The sequence below is a fragment of the Choloepus didactylus genome, chromosome 8 (genome assembly GCF_015220235.1).
Source record: "Choloepus didactylus isolate mChoDid1 chromosome 8, mChoDid1.pri, whole genome shotgun sequence".
Taxonomy (NCBI): Eukaryota; Metazoa; Chordata; class Mammalia; order Pilosa; family Megalonychidae; genus Choloepus; species Choloepus didactylus.
This window is the reverse complement of record NC_051314.1, coordinates 129,887,401-129,905,434: the sequence shown is the minus strand read 5'-3', so window position 1 is coordinate 129,905,434 and position 18,034 is coordinate 129,887,401. Positions and strand designations below refer to the sequence as shown.

Below are 18,034 nucleotides of genomic sequence, written 5' to 3'. Positions count from 1 at the left end.
ACACAGACACACACACACACACAAAACAAAGCAACAACAAAACAAACAACAAAAAAGAAGCCCAATCATAGCATTACCTGACAGCATCCAATCCAAAGCAAAGCCCTGCTTTCTGAACCCTCCTTAAAATCACCTAACACAAACTCATCCTACAATAAACCCCTTTTTAACACCCTCTTGCTGAGAAGGCCCATGGTTTCCCAGGGTTGACATTCTCCCTTGTTGCAATGAGCAATAAACTCAGCTTATTTATAGGTGGGTTCCTGGTGGTCTTTTATTGGAGGGCATTAGTACAACAAGTTTGAGTGGGCCCTGTATATTATTTTATTTATTTTTTTATTTTTTTCTGTGTTGGAGACCAGGATAGATGAGTACTATAGAGAGATGCTCCTTTCCGTGTCTCCTCACCCTCTCTGGACTGGGAAAAGCATCATCACTCAGATAGCATCTTGCATTCCACATCAGTCAGCTAAAGCTAAGTGATCAAGCCATCAGTATATAAATTTTGTCCCTCATATCACAATTAAGCTCCAGGGGTGGTGCTTAAAAATGTTTAAGGACAAAAGACTGTCCAAAGCCTGAAGTAGCTCTCTTTACATGTTGTCACTCTGCCATATCTCCCACCCTGTTTCTGAGCTATATGTCAAGGTATGGGAACTATGTTGAGGATTTCTTCTTTTACTCACAGCTCACTAACTGTTAATCAGCCCAGTGTTTCCTGCTGAGATTAGTTACAGAAATGTTGCACATTCTCCTCTCTCTGTACTCTGAGTCAGACAAGAAATCAGGGATACGGGGGTTGGAAGGACTTGGTTGCAATTGGGAAAGGACTACAATTAATTTCCTGGAATTAAAAAGAAAGGTATGATTTTTTTCCCTTGATACTACGGAAGAGGGCAGAGTAGTCAGGGAGGATTATAGAACATATTGGGATAGAAAAGAGAAACTTCTACTTATATTTTAAACATATTTCTCAGGTCTGATGAAATTTTCAGTGAAAGCAAATTTTTCTTGTCAATTTCATTACTCACCTGGCTCCTAAGAAAGGTGTTTAATCCCATCAGCCAGCAAGAGCCAAAATAAGTACCATACTGGAGTTTCCTTTTCCTGTTTATTTATTTATTTATTTATTTATTTATTTTTAGCCCCTTCTTCCTTTCCTGGAGTTAAAGTATAGCATGGTGGTTATAAATAACGGACTTTAGAATCCTACAAGCCTGAATTCAAATCCTGGCTCTACTATTTAGTAGTTATATGACCTTGAGCAAGACATTTAATTCTCTTCAAGCCTCTGTTTTCTCAAATTTAAATGGTTGTAATAGTAATCCCTGTTTCATAGGGCTATTCTGAGGATAAAATGAGTTGGTGCATGTATAGCACTTAGGACAGTGCCAGGCACATTGTAAAAGCCCAGTAAATGTTAGTAATGGTGAGGGTTGATGTTACTAATATTCTTTGCCATCGGTTTTATTTCTTTAAGACCGTAGGCTCATAGAATTTAGGCTAATTACCCTATTTAAAATCAAGCACAGCGCAAGAGAATAGTCACCAGCGCTGGTGGAAATGTAAAATGATGCAGCCACTCTGGAAAGCAATATGGTGGCTCCTCAACAAGTTAAATATAGAATTACCATACATATCCAAGGAAAGAGAAAACAGAGTCACTAACAAGATACTTTGTACACCAATATATATGGCAGCATTCACAATAGCCAAAAGCTGGAAACAACCCAAGCATCCATCAACAAATGAATGGATTAAAAAAATATATATATATGGTACATACACTCAGAATATTATTCAGCCATAAGAAGAAAAAATGAAGTTATGAGACATGTTGCATCATGGAAGAATCTTGAAAACATGCTCAGTGAAATAAGTAAGTCGCATAAGGCAAAAATTACAAGATTATCATTTAGATGAAAGAGAAAATTTGCAGTGATAGAAAGTAGATTAGAGGTTACCAGGGGAGGGAGGAATGGGGGCTGTCTGTAAAAAAACTTTTTTAAAAATTAAAATAAAACATGGGGAAAAACTATTTACAAAGATATGGGCAGGTTTGGGAAATCAACAAGGAACAGTACAGCCCCCAGTGCCAGTCCCACTGTGCCTGGAGGGTCAAGCGGAAGGAACGAGCAGAACCTGGAGAGAGTAGCTGTCTAGCAAGGGCTGCTTGAAAGGGGAGAACTGTGGCCTCCAGTTGAGGGCTCAGCCACCCTGTGGAGGTCTTGGGGTGGGGTGCAATAGGGGAGATAAATGGGTAAATACCTCTACCTCTCCCTTCTCCCATCCTCTGATCTTCTGAGGGTGCCTCCTCATTGGGAAAATCAGAAGTCAGAGGGCAAGTTGATGCTTTTGAGGCACACAGTAAGTTGGAAAGTGGATCTGGAGGGGCATTTAAATACTGTCCAGCACATTACGACTACGAATATTTATTTCACAATACTGCTCAAAAAAAAGCCACCAAAATTTTCAGTGACACCTCTAGTTCCTAAGTACAATATCCCAGAGCTTTTCATAGCAGGGTCAAGCTCCTGAACTGTGGAATAATCAAGGAGAAAACCATAATTAAAAAAAAAAACAACTTTTTATTTTAAACTAGTTTTGGACTTACAGAAAATTTGCATAGTTCAGAGAGTTTCCATATACCCCTCACCCAGTTTCCTCTAATGTAACATCTTCTGAAATCCTTGTGGAGTTGTCAGAACCAGGAAATTAACATTGGGACAATACTGTTGAACTAAACTAAAGACCTTATTCAAATATCACCAGTTTTACACTGACATCCTTTTTATGTACAGGATCCTATCCAGGATCCCATGTTGCATTTAGCTGTTATTTCCTTAGTCTCTAGCAGTTCCTTAGTCTTCCCTTGTTTTTCATTACCTTGGTACTTTTGAAGATCAATTATTTTGTCGAATGCCCCTCACTTTAGGTTTTTCTGATGTTTTTTCTCGTGATTGAACTCCTTATTTGACAAGAATACCATAGAAGTAATATTGAGTTCTTCTTAGCACTTCATATCACATCCATATCATGATATGGATATTGATATATCTTATTACTGTCTTATTACTGGTGATACTGACCTTGATCACTTGGTTGAGGTGGTGTCTGCCTTTACTGTAAAGTTACTATCTTTCCCTCTGTAGTTAATATATATCTTGGAGGAGAAACTTTGAGACTATTTAACTAGTCCTCAAACTTTCCTCCCTAGTGTAAAATTTTAGCTTTCATTGGATTTGTCTGCAACAGTTATTACTGTGGTGTTAACCTCACGGTGACTTTTTATTTCTCTCTTTCCTTCTACATTTATTAACTGGAGTTCTACTATAAGGAAGAGCTGTCCTTGCTCCCCCATTTATTTATTTAATTGATTATTTATACCAGCCTAGACTCATAAATGTATTTTATTCTTTGGGTTATAATCCAATACTGTCCTTATTTATTTTGCTAAAAATGTTCCAGCTTTAGAAAGCCATAATTTGTTGTCTAGTTTATTCCACTTGCTCCTTTCTTCACGTTCAGTGTGATATTTGAAAAGGGACTGAAAAGTCAACAGGTTCCTCATCCCTGTGGTTAAACAGAACTGTGCCTGTTAATTAAAAATATCCAGAGAAGAACCCACCACTTCCTTTACCAACCCATTCCAGTGTTGAAACTGATGTTACTTAGAGATGTTCTTTTGAAATGAATTGTGCTACTTTTAAAATTTATTTCTTCTTGTTCTGCTCCTGGTAGAGGAGAAAATTGGATGGGAGAATTAATCATGGCATATTGGCATTTAAATATGTTCAGGGTTAATTTAATGCAAACCAAGACCTCCTTGGCTTGCTTCTTTGTGGTTCACTTTGTTTTCCACATCCTGTTTGGGGGAGCACAGCCTGCAGTTATCCTCATTAGCAATCTCTAATTAGTCTTAAAACTTATGCAACTTCTTGAGTAAGAACTCTTTTTATATTGATTCTGTTCCAACTTTCTTGACTTTGTACCCAGGAGACCAAAAGATGATAGTGACATGTAGGTAGATGCAAGATCAAGTCTTGTCTGATTTGTGCTGAACCCCAGATTGGCAGTTGTGAGGAACTGTCACGAACACCCATCTACCAGTGGTTCTCAACCTTTTTTTACCCTTAGTCAACTACACAGGGCAAAAGACCCACCATATCCATTTCCACTTTATGGAGAAAAAAAAAAAAAGATAACAAAGATTTGGAGAGGAATAAAAAAATAATCAAAATGGTAATATTGCAGCAAATACTTAAAAAAAATTCAACAAGTAAAACCAAACATTCCTTAATACAAGAGCAGCAGCTCAAAATCAACTCAGAATAACCCGGATGATGCCCTGATGACTGAGAGTCTTTCCTGAAAACTGAGGATTCAAACTGTTGAATTGGAGTTCTCACTAAAAGTCAAAACTTACAATGCTTAGTAGCTCACTTAGTAGGCTGGTGGTAAGTTCCCCTCAATGGTAAGTAAAAATGGAAGCCAATGGCACTGCATTTGAAGATGGGCTTTTTTTGCATGAGTTTGCAGCCCCTCTCAGAAGGCCCTCTCAGTCTATTGCTTTAAGACCATTAGTTAAACTATCAGGTGGATGGTTAGAAGGGGAGAAGGAAAGGGGCAGCCAAGACATAAGGTTAATAATTTCCATGACGCTCCCTAGATGCAACATGATGTGCTTCCATGCCTTAGAGGCCAGGGAAGGATGAGAAACAGAAAGTACCTTGGAATCTCTAATTTACCTTCCTTTCCACTGCTATCTGTCCTTTCAGGCACATTTCTATTGCCTCAATCAGTCATCCACTCCCTCCCACTCATTCTTACAGTCTGGCCGGAGCCCACCTTTGCTCAGGGGTCTCTCGATCCCAACCCTTTCAAGACTTCCCTGCTCACTGTGAAGAATTCCTTAAGGATCAATAGCTACCTTTGGAAGGCTTGCTAGGGATTCAGCACTTTACATATATATATATATATACACACATACGTGTGTGTGTGTGTGTGTATATATATACACACACACACACACGTATATATATATACGTATATATATGCAGATATGTGTGTGTGTGTGTATATATATATATATATATATATATATATATACTTCTTATCTCTTGAAACTTCCCACAAACTTGCAAGTTAAGTAATAGTCTCCCCATTTTGTGGATGAGAAAACAAGACTCTCAGAGTTGAATACCTTGTTCAGTCACAAGCTAGAATGTGATAGAAGTAGGACTCAGTCCCTGGATTTTCTGGCTTCAAAGCCCAAGCAGTTTTCCACTGCACTTCAGCAAGTGGCTGAGCTGAGACTTTGACCCGGGTCCTGTAAGCTGAAGGAATGACCCTCTGCTCTCCACAGCCGCCCAGTGGGCTGTTCCTAAAAGCTGAGCTTGCCTCATGGTCTCTGCCTCCTCTTCACTTACGCAAACAAGTGTTAGGGTTTTGCTCTGTTTTAAACCCTAGCAGTTCTTTTCTTTACTGGTTTAAGAAAAATGTAAAAGTAATTCTAGCACATTATTTAATAATTCAAACAATCCTGCAGGTTAAAAAGCAGCAAGTGAAAAATCTCCCTTCCTGCCACCTCCTGACCCCAATCTTACTGTCCAAATGTAGCTACTATTAGCCATCTAGTAAATATTTTTTCAGACTTTTTCTATATGTATATAAATAGGTGTGTGTGTTTAAGAAGTTTTTCTGACTCCCTGGAGTTCTGTAACCTGTGTATGTTTATTCTAAATCATTGTTGCCTATTTCAGATAGTAAACTACAAAAGAGTGAAGTAGATGTACTTTGAAATTAATCTGCACAGTACCTGACCAAAGAAACACCTATTCTTGATGGATTTATAGGAGTATTTGAGTTGGAGAAAGGGGTGGCAGGAAGGATCTCTGGAGAGAGACCCTAGCGTCCGCAAGAGGAGCAAGCACGTGAGCTCAGGGAAGACAGTGTGATGTTAATAAGCTCACAAGCAACTGGCCTGACCGCCAGGGTGTCCGCACCCTGCCCAGGCTGTGAGATCACTCATGTGTGGCTTGTCTGGTGGCCGAGGGGCGGGGGGAACCAGGGAGGCGGGAGCAGGAGGGCGGAATGTGGGCTGGGCCAAGTTTAGAATTACAAGTGCAGCAGAGGCGTTCTGGAACCACACTTTAAATAGCCAGCACCTCCCCCTTCCCCCTTAGATAATTCTTCTCCCCCCTGACTGGACCTCTGGCAGCAACTTCACCAAGGTTGGTAACATTTTCTCCTTTTTTTTCTCCCCTGTTTCTGGGTCTCAGACTGCAGGTTGGTGGGTTCCATAGTACCTAAACCAAAGGATTTTTTTATCTACTCCTAGAAAATACAGTCTTGACATTGATGTGTGCATATGAAAAGTCTGTATGCTATTTTCCTAACATTGTGTTTTCTTTGACTTTTTGGAACTATGGTGACTGTTGACTTAAGGACAATATGATTTGGAGAAAAAGAACCCTAGATTGAGAGGAAAGACATTTGGGTTTAATTCCCAAAAAAATGAGGGTTCCCTTCTCTGAAATGAGACAGGACTGGAGAGGACTGAAGGGAAATAAACGTTCGAGTTTCTAATATTCTAAGTGTGCTCATATACACAACCTCATTTAATCCTTATTTCACAGTATATACCATCATTCCCACTTTTACAGATGAGCAAAGCTCAGAGTCATTAATTAGCTTCCCTGAAGTCAGGAGTGGTATGGGACTAAGCTAAGATTTGAACCCAGGCTCTGTGACTCTCCAGCTCATATCTTTTCTGCACCATGCTAGCTCTGAGAAGCAACTATAATGAGGCTAAGGAAACCAGGAAAGGGCTGCTGTTTCTCCAAGGGTCTGAGAAGATGAAGAAGTAAAAGGAACTGACTATCCACCATTGGAAAATGGTAAGGGGAGGTCTAGAACCAGCACAAGACTTTAGACAACCGTCTCAAAAGGACAGAGAAACTCTCTTGGGTTTCTTTTTCTTAGCTCTCAAACAGACTTTGCAGCCCATTCCCCAATTTAGTAAATAAGTTAAGGTGCCTGTGGTTCCCTGACTTTCTCTCTGGGATTCTAAATCCCTTGTGTAGCCTTACTGGAAACGCAGAGCCAAAGTAAATTCTGTGTGGCCAGATGGGGCTCCGGCTGAGAAACTTCTGTTAACATGAACTCTTCCTGAGTTGTAGAAAAAAGTCCACCTGCCCACTTCTCCGGAAAAGAAGGCATTGTGTAAAATCAGGGAGAGGCATTACAAGATACTTCTATCAGACATGCTGATGAACCTAGGCAGCCAGTGTGATCAAAGTGAGGTGACTGAAAGAGCGGGGACAGAGCAGGTTCAAATCCTGGCTCTGAAATTTACTAGCTATATAGCAGCAGTCATGCTATTCAAACCCTCTGAGCTGCAACTTCCATATTTATAAAGTGGAAGCACTGCTACTTATCTCTCAGGGTTGTCATGAGGGTTGAAAGAAACAAATGTATGTAAAGTATGTATACAGTAGTTGCTCACTAAATGTGGGCCATGTCCAGTCTTACCCTCAATCCCAAGAGGAGTCCAGAAGGATTTGGGACTGGGGCTTTTTACCCTTTTATATTGTCTTCTCATGCTGTAACAGATTCCTATGTTTGTCATCAGCAAAAGATGAAAAAGAGCCCTTCGTTCATCATTCTCTTATGTTGATTTCAGAGAGAGATAAAGGGAGTATACCTGGAAAGATCTGCTCACTTTATTCAGATTCCCTGGTCCCACTCACCTTTTCTCATTCATTTGGAGGGATTTTTTAAAAACTGGCTTTTATTTTCATGTTACAAAAATAAAACACATTCTTTGAAGAAAATACAGATTAGGAAAATATTCTCATTTTCCAACGACTGAGAGAGATATTTTTGGTGAATATCCTAATCTTCCAATGCATAAAGTATAAACACTATATAAAATATTTTACAAGCATGCTCTTATCATATGTACTGTTTTACAGCTGTTTTCACTTCATATATTGTGAACCCCTTTTTGTTTAAATTTTTTCTGCAACACAACTTTCGATGATTATACAATAGCCCATTATATGTATGTGCCGTAATTTATTAACCTATCTACCATTGCTGAACATTTATGTACTTTCTAATTTTTTGCTGTTATAAACAATGTTTGGATGAACATCCTCATTGCAAAATATTTACCACAGTCACAGTTATTTCCTTAGGGTAAATTCCTACAAAGGGAAATTGCTGGCTTTAGGGATATGTGAAAATTCCCTCCTTTCTACTATCCCCAGCATACTGAGTAGAGAACTGGAAGCACACGCTCACCCAGACAAGGCTAGTTGTAGGGTGGCAGGGACAAAATGACAACCCAAGGCTATGTAAATTCCTCCATGTCCACAAGCTACAACCTAAGAGAACCTGTGCAGTGGAAGCAATATATATACTTCCATATCAATGCTTTCTTCCCAAAACAGGAAAGGAATATATATTCTCAGCAGCTGTCACCCCAATTTTTACCAGTAAGAGATGCTAAGGAAACCATGAGCCTACAGCCCAGGGAGGAGGAATTCACCCTCTTCCAGTGCATTTACTCTTCTGGGAATTTGTTGGTGAAGGGAGGGGAGGTCTTTCCTTCCTGGGTTCCCAGGAAGTAAAAGAGCATCCTGCTTGTTTTCCAGGTGGGATGGATAGCAGGGTCTCGGGTACAGCCAGTAATGCAGAGACAAAACCAGTGTACTCAGTCATGGAGAAGGCAGAGGAAGATGGCACCTTGGAGCGGGGGCACTGGAACAACAAGATGGAGTTTGTGCTCTCGGTGGCCGGGGAGATCATCGGCCTAGGCAACGTCTGGAGGTTTCCCTATCTCTGCTACAAAAATGGGGGAGGTGAGAGCAGCTGCCCCACCCCAGCTACCCCTGGAAGGAGTGTCATCCTTACCTCCTGCACCACTGCCCCTCTGGGGAGTCCCATAGATGCACAGAATGCTGAAGCTGGAAGGACCCCTAAAGATCACTGAGGACACTCTGCAGGTGACTGAAGCCTAGAAAAATTAAGCGACTTTCCTAGGCTCTGTCTGTTACAGCATGACATCACAGAAATGTGAGTCCAGGCCTTGGAACGAGTTGACTCAGGCTTTGGATTCTGGCTCTTTCTTTCTGCTTACTCTCTGAGTCATCTTGGGCAAGTTAGTAAACCCTCCGAGCCTTAATTGCTGCTCCTGTAAATTGGGATAACACCTGCCTTTCCGGGTTGTTGTAAGGATTAGAGATTATGTGTGTAAGTGCTTAATAAATGGCAGCTGTGCTGCTGCTGCTGCTGCTGCCAAACTGTTCTGTGGTCTTGAGACTCCCTAGCCTTGTCCTGCTGGCACCATGACATTCCCTAAGCCATCCGCTCCTTCACCCCACCAGATCATATCCTTTGACACTAGTGACTCGCCCTTTAAAAATTTCCCACTGCAAATGCATGTGGGGGCAGGAAGCATTGACCATAGCTCTGAACTGTATCTTCACTAGCTTCTCACGCCCCTACATTCTAGCCCTGGGGTCACTCTGCTACCCATTCCCACAGCAGGTGTAATTTTACTACCAACCGCCCCACTGTCAGAGAATCCCATTTCTCTGTGGGAAGTCCCAGGTGGCTTCCTGGACACTGAGGAAGGGATCTGGCTGACCAGTGGGTTAGGAGGATCGTCTCATAACTGAATAGAGCTGACAGGAGCCTCCCTGGTGTGGTACATGGTGAGGCTGTGGCCTGGGCTGGAGGGAGGGGGACTGACTGCTGGGGAAAACGCTGAGAAGAGTGGTAATTTCGTGGGTCATGGAAGTAGAAGGTCCTCCAATATGACATGTACCTTTTGCAGGGGAGTCAAAGGCCTCCAGACTCATGAAGCTCAAGTCTCACTATCATTCTATAGCCAATGGTTTTGGAGAGAGAGAAAGCATTTAACACACAGTGGAGGGGGAGAGAAGGGAAAGAACTCCAAGAGAGATGCTCTGGGCCCATAGAGCCTTGCTGCCAGGTTTGTGGCCATTGGGGATGGGTCCTGGGTTTGGAGGTTAACTTTTTTTTCCCCCAGAGGGATGGGAATGGGCTGATGTGTCCTTCCTTCCAAGGAATTTCTGGCCAGTGGCCTGAAATCACAGGACTTTATTCAGCCTGTATTGTGTGGGAACAAGGGAAGTCTTCCATTGCTTTCCTAGCCCTGAAGACGGGGCTGGTCCTGCATGAATCTGGAGGCCTAAGTCAGACAAGGGGACTCTTATCTGGAACCAAGTACCCAGCTTAGCTCCTCACATGGCTGGAAGATTAGGAGGTGAGCAGCTTTCCCCAAGCCTCTCCGGAATTGAGTAAAGCTTTGCCTGGGAATTAGTGGGAATGGCATGAAGAGGTGGGAGAAAGGAATTTCCACGTCTGTGTAAGACCACTGGGCTAAACAAGGGGAAATAGAGGGGGAAGTGACAGGAGCAGCTGGGGGATCTGTGGTTTACCCTGTTTCATTTCTCTGGCAATGTTTGGCTCCCAGCTCTGCCCCAGGGCTCTGTGGCAAGTTTGTGTGGGCCTGGGAATGTGCTAACTATGTCTTGGATGGAAATGCAGGCCCAAATGCAAGGTCTATAGCCCTCGGTGTTTCACATGGGTGCCTGTGGGGGAGTTGGCAGCAGTAGGGTGGCTCCTGTGGCTCCTTCCTCCCTGGATAGGGCCTGCCTTCCAGCATGCTGATCCCAATGGATAGTTGAGACTCTTTTAGGGGTCCTGAAATCCAGTCAGTTTCTCTTTATTTAACCTTACTCCACCATCCACACTCTCTTCCCTTCATCAAGCACAGGGCCTTAGAACCTCTCCTCTGTTCCTGATGGAGGACAGAAGCTGAAAGGGAGTGTCCTGAGGGGCTTCAGAGCTTGAGGCTGATGCCCAGGTAGGCTGTGAAGGGCAGGAGCCCCCAGGGCCTCTGAGTGGATTAATGGAAGGGAGGGAGACCGACCCAAGGACATGTATGGCCAGTGGAGGAACACAGACCTGTCGATATTTTCTGGTTTTTGGTGTTCCCAGTTCAACCTTTCTGTCATCAATTAACTCCCCTCACCTCCCAAGCAAAACAAGCTCCTACAGAGAATGGGCTGTAGCATTTCATCATGTTATCTCCCCTGAATCTGTCAAAGGAGAAACTAATGCTTCTGTTCTGAGAGGACACTTAGTTGCTGGTTTGGGGAAGGAGGGTAGGGAGAATGGAGATAATTTAGTCTGGTTCAAACCCTTTCCTCTTGGTTTAGTTGATTTTATTTAAACCCATGTTTCTCAGATTGGGGCTTGGGTTCCCAGGGGCTGATTGGGATGCTCTGTGAACAAGCCCTAGAGAAGGAAGCTGGGGTGTCGCAGGGTGCACCCAGCTCAAGTGACGTGATGGCACTCTATCAGGTGGCTTCTGGGCCCTTCGCTAACTTCCACGCTTCATACAGTCACACAGCCACTTTTGCGCTTGCAGGGAGATGAGCTAGGGACTTTACTTATTCAGTGGGGAGGTCAGGGATAAAAACATCCCCAAAGTTTAAGAGATATTTTCTCTGGTTCCTTCCAGATTTAATATTTGGTAAATCCAATTTGAAGTGAGTTCCAGAACAGAGAAGAGACTCAGGCAAGAATATGATAGAAGAACAGGCAAACAAATAGTTAAACCAGTAGTTGAAAACCAGGGAAGCCAAGAAGGTGGCATAAAGAAGCCCATCTAAAATCAGAAGCAACAGGTAGGCTTTTTAGGGAGATGAATGGGAGGGGCGTCTGCCTCAGTCATCCACTAGTAAACAGCCTCCCTGCTGTCCGGGACCTGAGGCCTATCTGTCAAGCACCTGCCTCATCCTAATGGCTTTCTGGAGACTCCAATCTCAGTAAGTTTACCCCAGTATGCAGCCAGCCAAGACTGGACCCTGACTGTGTCATTCAAAACAAGTACTTCCTGAGCACCTACCATATGCCTATTTATAAACAAACAGATCAATTCCCTGACTTTGTGGGGCTTATATTCTAGAGGAGGGAGCCAGGCAATAAACAATAAGCATACTAAATAAGTAAAGTATAAGTAGTATATCAGAAGTTAAGGAATGCTACAGAAAAAGAACAAGCAGAGCTGGGTAAAGGATGTGGGTGGGCAGTGGTTGCCATTTTAAAAACAGTGGTCAGGGTGGGCCTCATTGAGAACATTTGAGCAAAGGCTTGATGGGAGTGAGGAAGTTGGCCATGAGGATATTTGGGGCGGAGTTGGGGAAGTGCCCAAGGCAGAGGAAACAACTGGTTGAATGATCCTAATCAGGAGGCTGGTTGGCTTGTTGGAGGAGCAGCAAGGAGGCCAGTGAGCCTGGAGCAGTGAGTGAATAAGAGAAACAGACGAGTTCCAAGGCTTGCAGAAATCTAGGCAGGCAGTGAAGGTTGCTTATACTACAATGGTAGCAGTGGAGGGGATGAGAAGATGTTGTACATCTTACCTGGGAACTCCAGTCCCAGGAATTCTGGGTGCTGAGGAACTCAGGCTGCTGGAAGCCAGGGTCCAGGAGTGTGGAGAGCGCCCAGCTGAAGGCCCAGATTCTGAAGACTCCACAATCTGGATGTTCAGGTAGAGTCAACAGTTATGAGAGAAAGAAGGGAGACAAAGATGACTCCCAGGATTTTTAGCCTGAGATGGAGAAGACCATAAATGGAAACTCAGGGGCTGTATTTTTGGGATATTGTGTTTCAGATAATCTATTCGATATCCAAGTGGAGATGTCAGCTAGGCTGTAGAACACATGAGTTTGGAATTTGTAAGAGAGATCTGGGCTTGAGATGTAAATTTGAGGGTCATTAGCATTTCGATGGTATAAGGAAAGACAGCAAAGCTATTAAAGGGTCTTAGAGAAGAGCAGGAGCCAGTAAAGGAGACAGAAAAGGAGAAACCAGAAAAGTAGGATGAAAACCACGAGAAAGAAGTGTTCTGGAAGTCAAGCAAAGAAATTATATCAGGGAGAGGGAGAAGGGATAGCTTAATTACATCAGATGCTGCAGATAGGTTAAGAAAGTTAAGATATAAGAATTGGTTGCTGAGTTTAGCAATGGAGGTCATTGGTAACTTTGATAGAACTAATCCCAGTGGAGTGCCAGGGTCAAAGACTGATTGGAGTTCAAGATTTAAGATTGGGTTTAAAATAGTGGTGGCAGGGGTATGGGGAGAAGAATTTTTAAATAGTAAACATGGGGTGATTTGGGCAAAATGCAGGAGTGAGTGAACTCCCTTTCTTCTTTCTGTGTTCTCACTCCAGGGTGGAAATATGCCAGCAAGGGCTAGAGTCATAATAGAGTGTCCAGTATGTCCAGTGTGGTGGGGATGGCTCCCCTGAGCTGGCAGAGTTGCTGAAGAAGCTGCACAGTTGAACTGTTTCCCCAGCCTCACCCTCAGCTCCCTGGAGAAAAAAGCAAATATGGTCTTCCACCAGGGCCTGTCCAGCAAAACTTGGCCATGGGGATGAGGACAGTCTGGATAACCCAAGAGGAATTATATGGGGAGAAGGTGGCAAGAGAGGGTTTTGGCAATATGCCTCAACTCTGCAAGAGGGAATTTAAATCACTTGCCTGCTAATCTCAGGCCAGACAAAAACAGATTGTTGCCAGCCATTTTATTTCCAAGGCCAGGTTGCTGAAAACCAGGGGCAGAGGTCACCTGTCCTAAGAGCCTTGGGCTTTTGCTAGTCTCAGAACACAAGTTAGAGCCCACCTTGTATGAGGACAGTTACCTCCTTCTTCTCTGCCCAGCTCTGACCCCTCCTCTCTTCTGATCTTCAGTTCCCAAGCAGCTGGGACTTCAGCTGAGAACTTGCCAGCTTCCAGGACCCCCTGGCTGCCAGCAGACTGAGTTCCAGTAAACAAAATACCAGGGAGCACCCAAGAGAGGCCACAACAGAAGGTTCCACAGCTGGACCTCTCAGAAATTGGGATCCTAATGGGGAAGGGCAGAAACAAAGTTAACCTCACAGAGAGAGACAGAGACAGAGAGAAAATGGGGATTCCAATGCAAAGAGGATTAAATGGCATATGGTATCAAGGAAAACTGTAGCCTTAATGTTATTGGTAGATACTAAGAGAAACAAGAAAAACTTTTCTTTTCTTTGTATAAAAGTATTAGTTATTTTAGTAGTATGTGACAATTTGTTGCCACTTTTAGTTAATTACTCAATGCCCAGTATTTGTCAGGTTAACATTGATTATAGCATTTAACCATGTATATTCACTCTTTTGTTGCTTATGTGGAATAATTGTCAGTTGATAACTTTAAAATTGGCTGGAACACACCAGAGTTTGTTCCTTTTGGGAAGGGTGGCCAACAGAATGATTCCTCTCTAGGATGGGACTGTGGTCTCTCCCATCTCGTGGGGAAGACTACCAGAATGTTTTAAAACTTGGAGAAGGAGTCTGGCATGGGGACATGGAGCAGATAACTGTGAACCCCACCCTCATTCCGCCATCCCCAACTCCAGGACTTACTCCGTCTTTTTAGAGTGAATCTTAGAATCAGTTTGTCAATTTCTACAAAAAAAAAAAAAGAAAAGAAAAAGCCTGCTGGGATTTTGATGGGTGTATCGAATTTACAGATCAAATTGGAAGATTGGGTGGTGATTTGGGCTTGGGTGGGGAAAGAGGCTGGTGAGCCACAGAACTCCCTGTCCAGCACCTGGGTCCCTCTTGGGCTCCATTCCACCCTTGACCCCGGTGGCTCTGCCTGGCAGGTGTGGACCTTGTCCCTTGTGGCAGGCTGTGTAGGTGCCCGAAGAGGCAGAGGAGGAGGGGAGCAGAGCTGACCATGGGACCCGCCACAGTTAAACATTGGCTTGGTTTATTGGGGAAGAGCAGGCAGCATAAAGATGGGAGGGGCTTGGGCTGGGCTGATAACTCATTCTGGAATGTTTGTAGCTCTCAACAGTGACTGTTCATATCAGCTACTGGGTTCTCTCTGCCCTAATTTCCCACCCCCCTGTCCAACAAGTCTTGGATTGATTTATGGACATACTAGGCTGAATTGTCTATGACTTGCATTTCTTTGCCTTGAAGTAATCAACTGCTCCCCTCAGTGTCTCAATTATGGATATATAGGTTAAAGGCTAAAGGTTTGGAAGGTGAAGAACTGGAAAATGCTATTCCCCCATTAACTATTGTTTTTAACAGCTTTATTAAAGGATACTTGACTTACAATAAGCTGCACATATTTAAAAGTGTACGATTTGATAAGTTTAAAAAGTTTAAAAAGTTTAAAAAGTGTACGATTTGATAAGTTTTGACACATGCAAGATAATGAACATATCCATCATTACCCAATGTTTCCTCCTTTCCCTTACTAATCCCTTCCTCCCCACTCTACTCCCCCATCCCAAGGCAACCAGTGACCTATTTTCTATCACTATACATTAGTTGCACTTCTTAGAATTTTATATAAATGGAATCATGCAATGTGTACTCTTTATCTGACTTCTTTCACTCAGCATAATTTTTTTTTAAATTCACCCATATTTTTTGCATGTGTTAGTAGCTCATTCTTTGTTTTGGTCCAGTAGTATTCCATTGTGTGGATATACCACAGTTTGTTTATACATTCCCCCATTAAGGGACATATGGGTTGTTTCCAGGTTTTGGGTATTACAAGTAAAACCTCCATGAACATCTGTGTACAAGCCTTTGTATGACCATAAGCTTTCATTTCTGTTGGGTATATACCTTGGAGTAGAAGGACTAGAGGGCATGGTAGGTGCACTTCTAACTTCTTAAGGACAGCTAAACAGCTCTCCTAAGCTGTTGTACCATTTTGTATTCCTACCAGCGGTGTATGAGAGTGCCATCTCCTTCACATCCTTGCCAATACTTGGCTGGTCTTTTTAATTTAAGTTTTTCTAATCGGTATATAGAATTATCTCTTTGTGGTTTTAATCTGCATTTCCCTAGTGACAAATGATGTTGAGCATCTTTTTCATGTGCTTATTTGTTATCTCAATATCTTCTTTGATGAAATGTCTGTTCAAATCTTTTGCCAATTTTAAAAGTTAGGTTGTTTTCTTATGCTACGCATTTTGCAAATATTTTTCCCTGTCTATTTTTTGTCTTTTCCTTTCCTTAACAGTGTCTTTTGAAGAGCAGAAGTTTTAAATTTTAATGAAGTTCAGTTTTTCAGTTTGTTCTTTTATGAATTGTGTTTTTGATATCATATACTTTGCTTAAGTAAGGTCACAAAGATTTTCTCCTTTATTTTTCTAGAAGTTTTATAGTTTTAGGTTTTGCATTTAAATCTATGATCAATTATGAGTTAATTTTTGTATATAGTGCAAGGTATGGATCATCGTTCTTTTTCTTTTTTTCACGTATCGATGTCCATTTGTTCCAGCACCATTTGTTAAAAGAACTCTTCTTTATCCAATGAATTGTCTTTCTACCTTTGTCAAAAATCAGTTGTCCATATATGTGTGGGCCTATTGCTGGATTCTATTCTACCCATTGATTTATTTGTTTATTTCTTCACCAATACCACATTTTCTTGATTACTGTAGCTTTATAATAAATTTTGAAATCAAACAGTGTTAAGCCTAAAACTTAGTTCTTTTCTAAAGTTTTTGGCTCTTTTAGGTCCTTTGTGTTTTCATATGAATTTTAGAATCAGTTTGTCAATTTCTACAAAAAAAATAAAAAGCCTACTGGAGAATATGACTCCCAGGGATGAATCTGGACCCGGCATCATGAGATTGAGAACATCTTCTTGACCAAAAGGGGGATGCGAAATGAAACGAAATAAAGCTTCAGTGGCTGAGAGATTTCAAATGGAGTCGAGAGATCACTCTGGTGGACATTCTTATGCACTATATAGATAACACTTTTTAGGTTTTAATGTATTGGAATAGCTAGAAGTAAATACCTGAAACTGTCAAAGTCCAACCCAGTAGCCTTGACTCTTGAAAACAATTGTATAACAATGTAGCTTATGAGGGGGGACAGTGTTAATGTGAAAACCTTGTAGATCTCACTCCCTTCATCCAGTGTATGGATGGATGAGTAGAAAAATGGGGACAAAAACTAAATGAAAAATAGGGCGGGATGGGGAGGATGATTTGGGTGTTTTTTTTTTACATTTATTTTTATTCTTATTCTGATTATTTCTGGAGTAATGAAAATGTTCAAAAATAGATTGGGGTGATGAATGCATAAATATATGATGGTACTGTGAACAGCTGATTGTACACCATGGATGATTGTATGGTATGTGAATATATCTCAATAAAACTGAATTTAATTAAGAAAAAAAAAAGCCTGGTGGTGTTTTGATGGTTTGTATTGAATATACAGATCAATGTGGGAAGAATTGACATCTTAATACTATTGAGTCTTCTGATCATAAACATGCTCTGTCTCTCCATTTATTTAAATCTTATTTAATTTCTCTCAGCAATGTTTTGCAGTTGTGAGTGTACATATCTTTCACATCCTTAGTCAGATTTATTCCTAAGTATTTCATATTTTTAAATACTATTGTGAATTGTGTTGTTTTTAAAACTTCAATATCTGATTGTTGCTAGTATGCAGTAGCTTCATAGAATGATTTGATAAGCATTTCCTCGTTTTTAATTTTCTGGAAGAGTTTGTACAGAATTGGTATTAGTTACTCTTTAAATGTTTGGTAGAATTCACCATTGAAATCATTTGGGCCTGGAGTTTTCTTTGTGGGACAACCAACAATAAAATTTCTTTAATAGATATAGAGCTATTCAAGCTATTTATTTATTCTTGAGTGAGCTTTGGTAGTTTGTGGTTTTCAAAGAATTTGGCATAAAGTTTCTCATAATATTTCCTTATTATCCTTTTAATATCTGTAGAATCTATAATGGTGATACTTCTCTTGTGATATTGGTAATTTGTGTCTTCTCTCTTTTTTCCTAATCAGTTTGGCTAGAGGTTTATCAATTTTATTGATTGATTTTCTCTGTTGTTTTTCTGTTTCCTTTTTCATTGATTCCCACTCTGAACTTTATTATTTCCTTTGGCTTACTTTGGG

At 41.5% G+C, this 18,034-nt stretch overlaps 1 protein-coding gene across 2 annotated transcripts in view; it reads left to right on the top strand.

The window, feature by feature from the left end:
- The first annotated feature begins 6,210 nt into the window (after positions 1 to 6,210).
- SLC6A13 (solute carrier family 6 member 13) overlaps positions 6,211 to 18,034 on the top strand; it is a 47,013-nt gene continuing 35,189 nt past the window's right edge. The window contains exons 1-2 of one of the 2 annotated variants that reach the window (XM_037845687.1): positions 6,211 to 6,233; positions 8,661 to 8,867. In XM_037845687.1, the coding sequence (XP_037701615.1) occupies positions 8,666 to 8,867 (202 nt within the window). In that variant the 5' untranslated portion in view covers positions 6,211 to 6,233; positions 8,661 to 8,665. Of the gene's footprint in view, positions 6,234 to 8,660; positions 8,868 to 18,034 lie in introns of those variants that run through there. The other variant, XM_037845688.1, reaches the window with a different exon arrangement.